Source organism: Pundamilia nyererei, unplaced genomic scaffold (assembly GCF_000239375.1).
Source record: "Pundamilia nyererei isolate P.nyererei 1_Seehausen unplaced genomic scaffold, PunNye1.0 scaffold00012, whole genome shotgun sequence".
NCBI lineage: Eukaryota > Metazoa > Chordata > Actinopteri > Cichliformes > Cichlidae > Pundamilia > Pundamilia nyererei.
This window is the reverse complement of record NW_005187413.1, coordinates 3,139,335-3,155,496: the sequence shown is the minus strand read 5'-3', so window position 1 is coordinate 3,155,496 and position 16,162 is coordinate 3,139,335. Positions and strand designations below refer to the sequence as shown.

The window sequence follows — 16,162 nt, the reverse complement described above, 5'->3', positions numbered from 1 at the left end:
AAGCAGATGGCCCACATTAAAAGCAAAGGGCCCTTGTGACTGTCCTCAATGGCCCTGCAGAGAACTGGGTAATTAAATGAGAAATTTAATCAGATTCCTCAAATTAAATGTCCAGCTGGATAGTTCTGCAAGAACACCACTGACTACACATTTACCTAAGGGAGTATCACCAGTGGATGCATAATTCTCCAATCAGTACACACTTGCACAAGAGGATATTCCAGGTGATGATTGCTGCTAAAGTATTCCATTCACAGTTCTGCCAGCAGGAGGCAAGGGGGCCCTCACTGCGCGGCCACAGAGGGGTCATTTTAATAATAGGACCTGAGAGGAAGCAAACGAAACTGCGAGAGGACAGCATTGGTGGGGTGCAATCAGTGGAATTAGCCGGTTGGCTATTATGTTTTCCGCCTCCGCGCTTCAGATAGATATCTAACAACATTTCTGTTTGATGCAACATGTTTTGATGAAACACGTTTGTTTTTTTTTAATAAGAGGCAGTGGAGTGTCGCGTGGATGGTGGACATAAGCTCTCGATTTCTGAAGTCTTTCTTATCACAGCCACCCTAGACAGAAACCAGCTTCTGGGTCCGTTAGAAGTCATTTTGCATTCAGCAAATCCAAGAACCGCCTCCCCCCCGCGTCTTCTCCTCTCCCTTCGCAGCTCCCGCCCCGTGCAGACTCCCTCTCCCTCTCTCGCTCTCTTTTGCACACACGCAGCCTGTCCGGTAGGATGGGACCAGACCAGTAGCCACATATCCGTGCACGCCTGACCGCTAGTCTACTTCCTGGATGGAAGAATGGGACATTTCCAGCACCACTTTTCTGCTTCGGGCTTCGTCTCGCTGACGCCGCGGATAATCACTTAATAATGACCGCATGTAGTCAATATTATTCGATCACTTTTTTTCTCTCCCCCCTTGCTTCTTCCTCCTGTAGTTAAATACCGCGATTGATCGCCGATTGACCTCGCTACACTTCGGGAATGTCGCTATCTGGAAGCCCGCAGCTGCACACACGGAGGAGTCCAACAACAGATTTTGAACTGTTTTTGCACAGCCATAGCGTGCGTAACGTTTTATTCCTCGAAGCTAAGAGCAGCCTGTGCTCAGACCGGAGGCGAAAATTTTTGTCTTTTTAAAAAAGGAAAAAAGGGGGGGAGGAAGAAAAAGCAGTGACTGTGTCCTGACCGCCAACCATTACTTTGATGCTCTGCCTTCGTGGCCACTGTGCCAACTTCGTTTTAGCTTAGGTGGTGTGCGTGTGAGTGATTTCTGTCTCTCTCTCGCTTTCTCTGGTTGTTCTCTTTTTTTTTAAAGAAGAAGAAAAAGACAAACTTTGTCACCCGTTGCCTTCTTGCTGCTCTCGATGAGTAGACTAACATGCGGAGAATACGGGAACCGAGTTACTGGTGGATTTTATCCTTAATGTTTTTAACCTTGCCCAAACACAAAGACTGTCAGCCTGGTAAGTACTCGCAAACACACGCGTTAGCTATCATTTTTATTCAGCCCAACTCCTCCGGTGCCTCGCGCTACAGTGTTAGTTTAGCTCCCCCTTTTCTTTTTTACCCCCTCCCCTTATATTTTCAAGGGTAAACGGATAAAGGTTTTGCTTGTGGAGATGAAGGGTAACGTTTAGCTTAACGGTTTCAGGGCCGAGCCGAGTTCAACGTCCAGCCGCCGAGATGTTTAGCCTGCGTGATTTGTGTGCATGTTATTGATTAAGCAGCGAGACTATGGCGCAAAGTATCCCTGCGTTAACGCCACACTGAACACTCAAGCAGAGCCGGTTTTAGTCTCCGAGCTGCCGTTTGACCCTTTTCCCTCGTTAGCTGGCTAGTCGCACAGAGCGATTCGGGGTATATGAATGTATGGAAATGCACAATAACATTCCTGGAGGCACTCCTGTGGCTATACTTTATGCCCGGTGTTTCCACGTTGGTGTTTTTTTTCCCCCCCTTCTAACGTTGGGTTACGAAGATTGATTTATCCGGGTGCCCTGCAGTTTTATCGCGGGGTTAATAAGTTATTTTACAGACGCACAGTAGTTGTGCTTTTAGTTTATGTGGCGGTATATTATGTGCTTTTCCTCGCTGTCATGTGCGTAGGTAGAGGCGAGGATGAGGACGATAGTTAGCGCTGTTGGTTCGTGGATGGATGTGCATGTATGAGAGGCGATTAATGCCACTGGAGTACGAATGCAGGTCTGGACTGTAGGCTGCTTGTCCTGTGCAAAAACAAAAGGAAAAGAGACAGGGATGACTAAATATTGACGTTTTTAAGCGTTTAAGGGGTTGTATCCGTTGCCACAGCTGTTTCAGCCACCCGTTCAGTATGTTTTATTAAATGTGGGAAAAATGACAAAATGTCATAGGTTGCTGAGTGTGGTGCAACACTGGGTCTTGTGGTGAAGCCTGTGTCCCTTTTTTAAATGTTGTTTTCCCACTCGAAGTGCTCTTTGTGGTTGGGGGGAGGTTGGACTTCATTTAGATTCAGGAATCACAGAGGAGGCCGGAGTGAAGGCTAATGCTGGGTTTGAGGTCAAATGTCAAAGGGATTGTGATTAGGTTTTGATTTATATCCCCTTTAAGATGGATCAAAACAATCAGTGGAATGACACACTTTAAGATATTGAAGGTTTTTTTTCCTTTGTGCTTCATGACCCCTCAGATTTATTGATAGGGTAAGGATGATATCTGTATTGTATACCAGGCCAAGAGTGACGTGGATTTTACAGTTAAAACAGCTGATGTAAGTTTTAAACACGTCTTATGTTTTCATTTTTTATTACGCTCCATTAAATTGTGATGGGTAGGGGGTTAACTAAAATCTGATTTTTCAGTGGTCAAACTGCAACATGAAAATATGTTTCTTAACAACAGCTGTATCTCTGGGAGTGGTGCATTGCAATTGTTTGGCACCTGTAAGCCAACATATGCCAAGACAGCTGCTCATAAATGAACGGATTGGACTAGAAGTAGGTATTGGACAACGAATGCATCTGTAAGCTGACACCAACATTTCAGTTTCCTGGCAATTTGATTTATGAGCGTCTCTTCTTCATCACTTCTGTTGTTAGTGCATTAACAAGTGGATAAATGTAAAGTGAACGAAATTCACCAGATAGTGGCAGCTAGCGGGGCAAACGAATCGGCTAATTGGCATGTTAATAAGGTTAACACAATAGTATTGAATGACTAACCACATAAATGAACACCATTCCCCTTTTTTCCCCTTTCAAATGTTTTTTTTTCTTCAGTTACTCAGCTTTCATCATGAGGATAATTGGATAATTTTTCTACTGTATGATATTGTGAGCATTGTTACCCTTTTATTCCCATACTTAAAGGTATTTAAAGACACAGTACTAGGTGTCATATATCCGAAATGTAGTTTTTAGTGCTAGTGGAGTTATATGATTCTCATCGCCCAATTTGATACCATGGACAAGAAAAAGAGACAAACAAAATGAATATCCCTTGTCATTAAACATTAACTCCTTTATTTTAAAATCATTTCAAATCAATAAGATGGTGGTCAAAGACTGTTTATTTTAAAAATATTTACATTATATTTTATTTGATGGGATACAGACTGAAATTTAAGGATCGTTGCTGGGTAGCCTAGTAGCATCACAATGAGTTACAACAATAGTTACATTAGCTTAAGCATTTCTTTAATGTTAGCCATTGCAAACAGTTCAGTCTTATGAAATGTGGCAGATTTCACAACGGCAATGCCATCAGCCTCGAACATTTCAGGATTGCTACACAAACACGGATACTGCCTTTCTTCTCAGCAAACTAGCTAGAGGTAGAGCACACTAGTTGCCATCTTTCACAGGTGGTTTTTGGTGTGCTTGTTGGGCTGGGGGTGTCTCCTTCTTCTTCTTCAGTATGAAACAATGGGTTACAACAGTTGTAGGTGGATTCTGCCCCCATCAGTTCCAGAAGAATTGCAGCCTTGGTACCTACGTTACGTAAAAAAAAACAACAACCCCAAAACAAAACCAATGAGTAGCGTTGCCTTTTCAGAATTATTGAAAGATGTTGTAAGTATCGGTTCTGGTGACATCCCTGTTCTGTCTTTACAGATGTGGTTCGTAAACAGCTATTCAGAGATTTAAAAACCCATAAACAGACACATTTTTATAGATTCCACCATCATCTGTGCTGTAATACTTAAGCTGTTTCCACATATGTCCTCCAGAAAATGTGGAAAAATCAGGGACAGGTGTGAACTTTTAAATATATGTAACACTCAAAAGGACGTTCTCTACATCAGATTTATTCCCAGTAGTGGAAAATGCACAGTTTGATTTTTGTCAAGGATAGAGCATACTTGAGGCAGGACACATGACAACCAACGATTTATGGAAATTCTTTAAACTGGCAGGGTAAAAACCATTTAATGATTTGGACATTTGCATTCGGCTCCCTTGGCGATGTCAAAGGTCAAAGCTGCTGTGCGTGCATGGAAATGGCTTCGCTGTACAAGCATATTAGTGTCTGATACTGTTTAATGGATCCGCTCCTGTGGCACCAATCACCCTCTATAGAAAAGTAGCAGTGATGTAACACTTGAGAATGGTTCCTCGCTGCCCCCCCCCTCTCTCTCTTGCCCCAAGATCCTTCAGTTCCACACTTCCATATCCTCATGTGCTCAGTTAGCTGTTTTATTAAGTAGTAGGCTAAAAAGGCCCCAATTTTCAGTGTCTTGAATATGGAATGCCATCAGGATACATCATTTCTAAATAGTTAAAACGGTTTCTTGTGTTTTGGCAATAGCCATACACCGGTACCAGCTGCACTTTCTTCCTCTCTTCTCCCTCCAACAGGGAGTTGACACATACACCATAGTGTCCACACGGTCCCACCTCCTCTCCCTTACTCACCGGCCTCTACATCTTTATGTATATATCATTCATTGAAATTCAAAAGTCCTTTGCCATCGTCAGCCCCGTGGTTTTACAAATGGCTTTGAATATCAGTTTCTGTGTCGTGACAACACTGTTGTTTCAAAAGACGGCATTAAGACCGCACCGGCTTACTGAGAAACCACCTGAAGTTGGGGGAGGATAAGTCCTCCAGTTTCTCTCATCTGTGTTCTTCTGCTATTCTTAGGCTGGTTTACAAAGACGTTACTGCCGAAGTTAACGTGAAAGTATGAATTTTAAAAGGTTAAGAGAAACTATTTGCTTAAAAAAAAAAGGATACAAGATTTAAACAAATGGCTGTCAGGGCCGATTTATTTTCATGATAACCTATGCGGGGGTTTTTTCTTTGGATACAGAGGCAGTTATGCATGTCTTTTCTCACTAATGCAAGCACCATGATTCCACCTCCACCCAAAATGTAATTCTCTTCAGTAAAACGGTGTATATAAAGACTTATAAGAAGATTATTTACTATTGTGTTTTTAAAAAAAGAAACTGTATGGTGTGTGGTTGGACTTGCACCTCTGCATCCATCATAGGAATTGCTCACTGGTAATTATAGAAATTCACTTAAATATGTGTGTAATACAGCCTTGCGATGCAGCTGTGGAATAATTGGTTACACAGGGGGGGAGAGGAGAAAGGACCTTTTAAAAGATTTAAAAAATAACCATGTGCGGCTTAATGGATGTTTTCAAAGGTATTGAATTGTAAAAATGACCCTTTTCAAATAACATCATTGTTGCCTGCTGCAAATAGAATAGTACCGAGCAAACAAATTATTAATCTAATTAATGAGGTCCTGATATACCGCTGGGCCAGCAGGATGCCAGCTGTCTGGACATCACTGAAGCTGGCAACAGCATCATTATCATCAAGGTCCTCTGTATTTTTAATATTTTTTTTCTGGCTAGCTGGTTCAATATGTACAGTACTGACACCGCGTCTCAAAACGGACTCTCGTGGTTTTTAAATAGCATCAGTAACATATGCTCATTCTCAATCTTTGATGGGCTCAGCGCAGTGTTATCTGTTGTCTCTCCACCAGCTGCCTGTGCCACCCACTAAATGCTCCGATGGGGAAACATTGCAACTGTAATCACTTTTCACTTGTGTGCAACGTGCAGATAACTCGCTGTTTATCCCTTTGCTAGTGATGCTCATCCTTTGCTTATTGCTTTTAAATTTAATGACTAGCTTATCTGTCATTCTAATTAGAGTTTGGGGGGGACCTTAAAACAAGAACGCAGTATTGTTGGTAAAAGTATTTGAACCGTGATTGTTTGAACTACGAGGGAGCCAACTTAGCAACCGGCAACCATTGTGGTGTGCAGAAAGCACCCCAGCGTGTAACCTCTAACTGATCATCTGTGAAAAATGTTCCTCATTTACCTGTGAAATGAGCTACCTTTTTATTATTCCACAGTTTCATGTAGAATTTGTACTTGCTATTAAGAGAGTCAGTTTTGTTTATGCGGCAGCACAGTTGGAATAATAGGACAATTATGTTAAATGCAGGACATTTAAAGGACATTTACATTTTTTTTTTAAAAGAAGCTGTTACTTTAAAGGGATGTGAGGACAAATGAGACTGACTTTCACAAACATTTGAGGAATCGTGTCAGTTTTAAGATGAACATTTCTTATGCATGAATATATTATATATACTTTTCAGTTTTAGTGCTAATATTGCACACACAGATCTTGTGCCTGTTCTATTTCGGTTCTGTTCTGTTTTCTATTTTAGAAGCGTTTGGTCATGTACTGAAAATACCAGACATAAGTTTTCTGTGCGCCTGGAATAGTCATTGTGAAATGAAATTGAAAGGCACTCCATCATATTCTCATATGTGAAAATAATTCCAAGAAATGCTGAAAATCCAATCAGGGCGCAAGATGAACTTTCCCCGTCCTAGCACTGGTGCTGCCAACTTTCAGTGAGTCGCCCCTGCGCGTGATTTCATTTGGTGCAGTGTGGTTAGTCAGCCTTATGTGCTGTCCTAATTGGTCTAATTTTTCACTGATGTAAAGACTGACAGTGACTCAGGACTTGATATTTGCGAAGCACTTTAATCTCTGGGCTAGGTTTCAGTGCCACGAGCACTGGCGGGCAAAATTGGTCATTTTCTATTATATAAATTGTTACATTTAGATGCATATAAAACGAAGCGTGTACTTTAGTAACCATTGAGAGGGATTGGGTGGGGCTCGGTGTTTTGAGCCATTTAAAAGTGAGATTTTATGTAAAGGTGCAGTTGTAGCCTGAGGTTTTTGGTTCCATGTTTTGGCAGCTGGTCCCGTGAGCCTGCATTTGAATCCCTCCCTTTGAAACTGAAACTCCTCAGATTTATAAGAGAAGAAAGTGAAGACAAGAGCAAAATGGCAGTGTGGAGTCCATGGTGTGTTTCAGCTCAGTGTGAGAGGATGTACTTCTTGCTTCCCGTTTCACCTCACGAGAGTGTGTCAGCTCATTGTTAAAAATTTAGAGTTGCCTGCAATGGACAGGCAGTATGTATAGACACGTGGCATTCCACTTGCACACTGCTTCGCAACTACTTTGCTACCACTTGTGATTATTTTCTTCTTCCGTGGCTCAGGGGTGTCTTGCTGCCAGCCCCTGCACCCGGTCAGTTTTATAAACCCCCAAATTTTATAAGTCAGGCCTCGCTTTCGATTTCTACATCCTCCTCTCTCTCTCTCTCGTTCTACTTCTTATTGTACACTTTTTTTCTTTTTCCTTTTAAACTTAAATGGCTATTGACCGCTTCATCTTTTGAACACAGTAACAGCTAAATGCACTGTTTCGTGTGTCATTGTGTCAGTGTGCTCACACTGGTTATGAAAGTGTAGGCAGGGAGAGGGCTGGTAGGGAGAGGCCAACTGAGCTAGTGAAGAATAACCACAGTGACAAGCGCTGTAGCTGTCAGTGCCAGAGAAGCACCAAACAGGCCTAAGATTATCCAGGGTTTTTCCTGCATAGGAAAACAGCAACAACAAAAACATACGAGCACCCACCAAAGAGGTTTTGTCCTTGTACCAAAAAAAAACAAACAAACAAACAAAAAAAAAGCCCACACCAAGGACTGGCATGAAAACTATTTCAACCATGTTTTTTTTTTTGTAAGGTACTCCAGGCTCATTACCATAACTATATGCTGAGCAGTCATGCTGAAGTGTTTAATCACCACCTGGTGCTTGTGCATTTTAAGCTGGGGTGACCCTGTCCTGATGCACACATGTAACTAGGTTTATGTTAAATTGGCTCAATCCAAAAAAAACCCCATCCAACACTGGACACGCTAATCTTGACAAAGCTATTCAGAGGAAGCTAATGACTCAGTCCTATGAGTAAAACTAGGAGGACAGCATCCTTGTTGCATCTACAAAAAAAAAGTAAAAAATAATAAATGGTTGGATGGTGATTGTATTAAGTTAAAAATATTTCCCGTTCTCTGACCACTTGAAAATTGTGAGGACTATAATGGTTGTCCAGAGTTTGTTGATGTTGCACACTCACAACCACTTTTGATTGCAAGCTGGTCGACCAGGTCGCCTGAAAGGAGACGATATTTCTACAAACAGTTGCCATCTCACTTGGACTGACTGCAATCACTCTGAGATTGTAGAAGGTTTGCAAATACTGGCTGTCTAAACTATCAGTGCTCACAGATTACCAACATTTTTATGTTAAAGTGGGCTTTCTCCTGTGGAAAAGTACCAGCACTAACACACTGTGTGCATTCTGAAGCAGAAAAGCTTTGCTTCTTCTCAAAGAACGAGCAAACAAAAGACATGTTTACATTTAGAGCTCCCCCCCCTACACATTGTTTAATCAAACATATTGAATGTGTTTCCTTACTTATGGTTTATTAAGTAAACTGGTTTGTTTAATAAAAAGATAATGTGGGTTTCAAAGCCCGCATTATCTGCGTTCCTGGTAGCTGGGGTGTTTCTCTTCCCTGCCTTTTTTAGGGACGTTATTGTTGATTAACTACCAGCTGTCAATCTGTGGAATCTGATCATTAAGTGATGACTTATTGACCTCGTTTCTGGGTCCAAGCTGCTTCTGAGTTGGAGGAGGCTTTTTAATGTTGGATTTTTTTTTTTTTAAGTGTGCTGCAGTGCTTTGTCTCTTGTGTTTTGAGTAGACACGAGCCCTCCAAAACTACTCAGTTGTCATTCTCAGCCTCTACAGCTTTTTATTAGCACTCTTCATGCGCAGCATGTCTTTAAGCTAAATTTTTTAAAAACACAGGGTGTACACCACAGCCTGTGTTCTCTCAGTGTCCCAATGCCACACGTTTTCCTTTTAATCTTTAGGAAAGAATCACTCTCGCCAAACTAAGATGACATTAAGCTTAGGATCAGAACTTTTATATAGCAAGCAATCCAAACCATGCAGCATCGTATTAATGACTAACCTTGTGTTGTGAATGGGGTCGTCTTAGTTTTCTTGTCTGAATTTTTCATTTTATTCTTCTTGCCATATCATGTTAATTGTCTCTGTCAATCAGGAATCCACGTGTACTTTCGTTGAGACTGTATTAATCCTCATCCTGTGTTTTTCTCAGGCTAATATAAATATGATAGCCACCAGGTAGCAGATCATTAATTCAACTGGACCAAATTCGCTAACCCTTTAAATAACACTGTTTTTAGTTCACCGTCTTCATTGCTCTGTTTAACAAGTGCCATATACATTTGCTGTTTTTTGAAAAAGAAATCCTTTAGTCACGACTTGGTATACCATTGTTTGATGTTAGTTAGCTAAAACTCAGAGGAGAATTGCCACACTGCAGAGCATCTCTGAATGCACAGCAAATCGAATCTTGATGTAGTTGGGCTACACCAGCAGAAGACCGCACTGGGTGCTGTCCCGGTCAGCTAAGGGCAGGAAGGATGTGTTACAACAGTGAAGAATAGAGGAATGGGTCTGACAGGTCTCAGTTAGTGCTGCAACATTTAAAATGTGTAGAGTCAGAATTTAATCTAAACAGCATAAAAGCCTGAACCGTTATGGATTTGTATCAACGGTTCAAGCTTCTGGTGCTGTGAGGGATGTTTTTCTGGCACACTTTGGCCACTTTAATACCAGCTGAGCATCATTTAAATAGCACAGCCCTACCTAAGTTGTATTGGTGACAATGTCCATCCTTTTATGCCCATCTTGTGATGGCTGCTTCTAGCACGCCGTGTAACAAAGCCGGTATTGTTTCAGACTAGTTTCTTGAACATGACAATGAGTTCACTGTATTCTAATGGCCTCCACAGTCACCAGATCCGAATCCAATAGAGCACCTTTGGGATGTGGTGAAGCAGGAGATTTGCATCGTGAATGTGCAGCCGACAAATGTGCAGCAACTCTGTGATGCTATCACATGAATGTGGGCCAAAATCTCCGAGGAATGTTTCCAAGCACATCGTTGAATCTGTGCCATGAAGAATTGAGGCAGTTCTGAAGGCAAAAGGGCGTGCAACCCGTTTCTAGAAAGGTGTACCTAATAAAGTGTCTGACTGTAGATCTGAGTGCCAAGGCCAACTCTTGTCCACTCGATACAGCTTCATCGATTTGCAGTTGTGCCACGGCTCTTTTATGTCTCTGTAGTGCTTAATGTAAGTTTCAGAAATGGAGCATCATCGAGCACTCTGTTCTTAGCAACTGCATTTCCAATATTGTTGTCAGTTGCTTTGGGATTTCCTTTTGTTTTACAGGCGTATTGAAGACACATTTGCAGCTCATTTAAAATTGATGTGGCTGGAGACAATTTGTGACTGTTTTACTTCTATTTATTACTTCCACTCCTTTAATTGGAAGTGTGACTGCAGCGTTCCTTCTCCTCCCACAAAAACCGGAGGAAAATTAATAAGAAAAGAGAAGCGTCATTAAGTATGAATTTAATTGTTTCTTATAAATATAGGCATCCCCCCCCCCCAACATTTTCTGTCTGGCAGAGGCTGATCTGGTGTAAAAACACAGTGGAAAGGCCTTGTGTATTTGAGCTCACTGGCTTCCATTGGCATTGAGGGTGAGATTGCCCTGCCTGAAATTGCAGGAATTAATATTGAAGTGGAGAATTTCAATATGAGCTCAACGTTCTGGGAAGCGTGTTTATTTTATAAGATAATTACTGTAATTTGATATTAATGGTGATTAAACTGTTTATTTGTGTAACTTATGTTAATCAAGGCAATCAGTCATCACTTCATTACTTGGTGCGTGTATGGTTGACTTCCCTCACTCTTTCAGCCAAGATACTCGGAGCTGGTCACAGTAGCATTTTAATCATTTAGAATGACTCACGGCCACTTCACTCCAAATCATTTCATTTGTCCTAGCAACACCCGACGATGCACGCGCATAGACATATGCACGCATACACACACGCGCACTAGAATGGACCAGGCGGGTTTAAAAGAAAGGGGGGAAAATGCTGCCGGGGAAACTCGTGTACTTATTTCCTGTGCTTCATGACAATAGTGATTAATGTCCAGGCAATAACGCACTCTCACCGAAGGACATCTACTGCTGCACTGGAGGACTTGGCTATATCAATAAATGTCCTGTGTCCTTCCGTCGCCGTGTCCTCTTTCCCCTTTAGAAAAAAAAAAAATCTTGCCTCGACGTGATACCGTGTCGGCTTTACTTACAGCTGAACTGTCTGTCAGTGTTGCCCTGTGGAGAATGGAAACAATGGGGCTTTTTTTTTTTTTTTTTTTGTGCTGCTTAGTGTTGTGTGTCAACAGACCATATGTATTTCCTTTGTGCACACTTGGTGTGTTTCTCTGCTCTTTTTTTTTTTATTATTATTTTTTTTAAAATGTGGGTTACATTCAAGATTGTCTTTTTCCGAGGCGAGGAAAAAACAAATTCAAAAGTAGGCTATCTCCTCCACGAGGCTCATTTTCCCTGTCATGAATTATGGCGACAATCACTGAAGATATAGGATTAGGCGGTGCATGTTTTATCAAGCTCAGAGTGCTTGGCAGAATGCAAAATAAGCTTGTTGAATGAGAGTCAAGGTGTGTGTGTGTGTGTGATGAATTACATTTTAACCTTTACATAAATTATATTCTTGTTATCGTGAGCAACTATAGAAAGCCACCGCGACATTTTTCTTCTTTTTTTGCTAGTTCAAATTTAGGTCACGGCAGGACTTGTGTATGAAATTGTACGCATCATTCAGCCTTTGACCTTCAACGAGATGGGAAAGTGTTTTATTTGAATGGAAGAGCAAATGAACATTAACATAAGCTTGACATGGTGCCACGTTAGTCTGATTGTATTTATGCCTTCATTTTCATGATTGCTTTTATGGAGCACCACGACTACAAAAATCAAAGCCATAAGTAAATGACTTAATGAAAACGATGCCATTAGAGGCAACACAAACTGTTACACGTAATTGTGGGCATTCTTGATTTATGACGTAAAATTTTGGTATTGTTTATTTTGCCCCGTTTTTACAATGTTGACTCCCGGAAACCTATTTGTTTAAGGAGTTTGAGCTGGCTCGGCGCCCCTTGTGCTTTCATCTGACCCAAATCTTTTTGGGCAGACAATCGCCATTGTTGTAATGATGATTAAACTCCTTAAGTTAACACCTTAACAGATGAGTCCCAAGGCTCTTTCCTTTGGGTTGAGAATGAGATCGATGTTCTTTTCAGCCAGAAACCAACAGGTAAAAGGTTCAGGGTAATTGGGTTTTTAACCATCTTCTACTGTGGTGGTCCTAAGCCACTTTTAGGTACATAATATATCATTATTCATGGCCTGCTTTTGGATGTTTCACTCATTCACAAAATGGATATTGTAAATAAGTACCATAGGCTGCTAGTGGGGAAAATTTGGTGTTGGTTAATTTCAGGGGATTCCTGGGGAGAAGATCTGCTGAGTTGGAGGCTTTTTTAAGTCAGACCAGGAGTTTAGAGTCTACGCTATCGATCCTGTTGACACGCTTCCCTTTGGGGAATGCAAATGTTTCTGTACTTCAACACAAACACTCCTGGTAGTAGGACCCTAATTAACTAGGGATTTGAATACCGTGGCCTTTACGTTTGACATTTCCATATTTCAGAAAGATATTGTTTTATGCTTTCTCAACAAAGACAACTCTCATATTCACCAGACAGTGAAATTTTATGACAACACAGTAAACAGCTGAATTTATCGAACATTTATCAAAACCAAAAAAGGAGGAAAAAAAAAAAGTCCTTCTGTTTGATCCCTGGATAGTTTGAGCTGCGCTGTCGCACAAATTCTCGTGTGTCCGCTTATCTGTCAAACACCGGCATAAACTGAAAGTGTGATAGCTGCTCCGTGTTATTGTCACAGCTAATCTAAGCCTAACAACACGCGTGTTTACTGAAGCAGAGCAGATCCATCCCAAGGTAACCACTAATCACTCAGGGATTGCAGAGATCATCTGTCCCCACGCTTAACAGCCAGCGTCAAGCAGGTGGGAGCTAGCAACCACTCTGCTGCTTCAGCCTCTCAGATCTCAAGACAATCATCTGTGTTGCTGTAATGTTTAGAATTAAATGCTTTGAATAGGCCTTATGGTACCAGTAACATTACTGAGTGTCTTCTTGTTAAAGTGGAAGTTGCCGCTTTGAGATAAAAGGTTAATCATGTATTTAAGCATGTGAATATTCTCTGAATAGACTGACTAAAGTACTTTTTCCAATAAGGATGATGGCACTTAGGGGGTATTCAGCTTACTACTTGCAAGGCTCACCATTTTGCTGAACTCCACCACCATATTTGAAGTGTAGCAGTGTAGTGGTGGTGGAGCAGCAATTAGTTGCTTCATAAATTTGTCAATAGATGGAAATTATTATGACAATATTTAGAGATGATGGCAAACACTGCCCAGTTTCCAGCTTTATAAATATACTGGGATGGTTGTCATTCGTGCGTAAGGGATGCTGATGAAATATATCTTGACATCTTTAGATTATGTTAACTTGGAATTTGGCACATGCAGCCACTTTCTGGACCATATCATTCGGTCATAAGAACTGCAACTAAATGCCTGTGCGAGCTGGCTCTAATGCTGTTTGATTAGAATCATTACCTTGAGTCACAGCCAAGTACCTCTCAATTGAATGCTGTTTGTTTTTGCCTGCTCTTTTGTGCTCTGAATCTCTTGTTTATCAGCCTTAAATAGCTTTTTCTACATGTAGATTACATCCGTGCCATGTTGGTTTTAGTGAGTCTGCTGTAAAAAGTCTATGGCGGTCTTTTGATAGACTAACATTGAATGAACAGAAAAGTGCCAATGATTAGGCACCAAAATCACCAAGCTGGTGTATATGAAAACAAGGCCAAAAAAAAAGAGTGAATGTCGAGGAGCTGTTATGAGCAGATGTCCTCATTTGTCATGATTGATATGTTGGCATAGATGACTGGTGCTTTAACAGTCTTGTAATCCCTTTTGGCTAATTAGCGGCCACCCTATTGCAGCATGCCACTCGGATTCCTGTGTAATACCTCCCAAGTTAATCAGCATTTCTATATTGTTTGGACCCGTTATGCTTTAAATTTAAGATTTAAGATCGCGGATAAAAAAATAAACTGCTTTGGATGCTGAGCCAGTAAGGGGCCACTTTAGAATTCATTAGCTTTATTGCCATTCCCAATAAAACTACAGGTAGTTCTAAGGGTATCTTTTTATTTTGATTTTTCTGAAATTATCTTAGAAATTTAAAAAATTTAATTTCAAAGCCAAAATCAATCAGTTTGTAATTACTGGAAACAAGCACTGCAGTTTTGCAGTTAAATGGTAACAATGGGAACAGAGAACTGAGGACGTCTCAATGTGAGGGAAAAATTAAATTTTCTAAAGCATGTTATTTCTTGGAAATTAGCGCATTACAAAGTGACATTAGATGAATGTGACCAAAGCATGCATCACGAAATCTACGGGACAAGTCTGACCCTATCATGCAGGAAGTTTAAGTAAGAAAACTTGTAATTGGAAATGCTGTTCAATGGCTGCATGGACTCGTCAGTGAATGGGCTAATGCACACTTCCTGCTGTAGCAAACCAAAGTTTTTCATTAGGATTATTTTACTATATAAAGAATACATTGTAGCGCAGCAGCAGACTGATACACTGAATATTTGAGGAAGTGCACGATGGTTGTTGTACACCGCATGCAGGGTGGGGTAAAAACCTAATGAACTGCAAATAGTCGACACTGCATACTAGCGAGGCTACTGGAGAGAGCGTTGGAGATGTATCAAGTGCATTGCACTTCATGGTTTTATTTATCGTTTCTAAATTCAGCCTTCAAGTATTGATTAGAGCCCAACATCAAAAAGCATTTAAAGGGGGAAGGAGGAGGTCTGACTGCTTGTATGGCCCCAGGCAGGCATACAAAGTCTGTTTGGAAGTGATGCAAGGCCCTATGCAGTTGCTATTATTTATGGTTAACATTGAGTCATTTGGCTAGCAACTCGAAGGTTGGGTATTTTTCATCGGTGCTAGGCACATTTCTACAGGTATTTGATTTGGTTCCAAACTATTTAATGAATTTCGGGCAATATTTTTCAAATTGACAATTGTTTTGTAGATGCTTGTCTTTAAATCATCCTTGTGAAGCTATGCCAACATACATTTTCATGCTAGGTTGTCCTACAGTCACTGCGATCAAATATCTGGCCTGGTGGTGTCGGTGTCATGCTCCTAGATGGACCCATTTATATTACCAGTAATCAAGCATCACCATTCAGGAACACCAGTAATGTGCGAGGAGTGTAATGCATCCACCAGAGGCAGCTGAATTTATTTCAGAATCAATAACTAGACAATTCATGCAGGGCTGCACACTGTGTCCTGAGGAATGACCTCATAAGCTCTTGGCACTTAAGTGATCCAATTGCCACATATTGAAAATTGAAAACTCACTTTACACAGTAAATTTTCTTGACACTGTCAGAGCTGTTATGTCCAGTCCTGCCACTGTGTGTGGAGGCACATTTGAGGATGCTTTATTGTAGTCCGTGAAAGGAACAAGCTATAGCTGGTCTAGTAAAGGTCGCAGGCCTGAATTTGTTTTAATCTTGTTAATGGTTTTCATCAGAAGCCCTGATGCACTCAATCAGTGAACACTCTGGCTTCTTAATGCACTTAATTCACTGTACTAGCGTTGCCCTATAGATTTGCCTTGTAGATTCAGCCTGGTTGTAAGTGGCAATGTTAAACACCGAATCCCCCACAGG

At 41.1% G+C, this 16,162-nt stretch overlaps 1 protein-coding gene across 1 annotated transcript in view; it reads left to right on the top strand.

Moving 5' to 3' along the window:
* The first annotated feature begins 681 nt into the window (after window positions 1-681).
* LOC102203672 (protein tyrosine phosphatase receptor type G) overlaps window positions 682-16,162 on the top strand; it is a 109,475-nt gene continuing 93,994 nt past the window's right edge. The window contains exon 1 of the mRNA XM_005724486.2: window positions 682-1,467. Within this exon, the coding sequence (XP_005724543.1) occupies window positions 1,383-1,467 (85 nt within the window). The 5' untranslated portion in view covers window positions 682-1,382. The remainder of the gene's footprint in view (window positions 1,468-16,162) is intronic.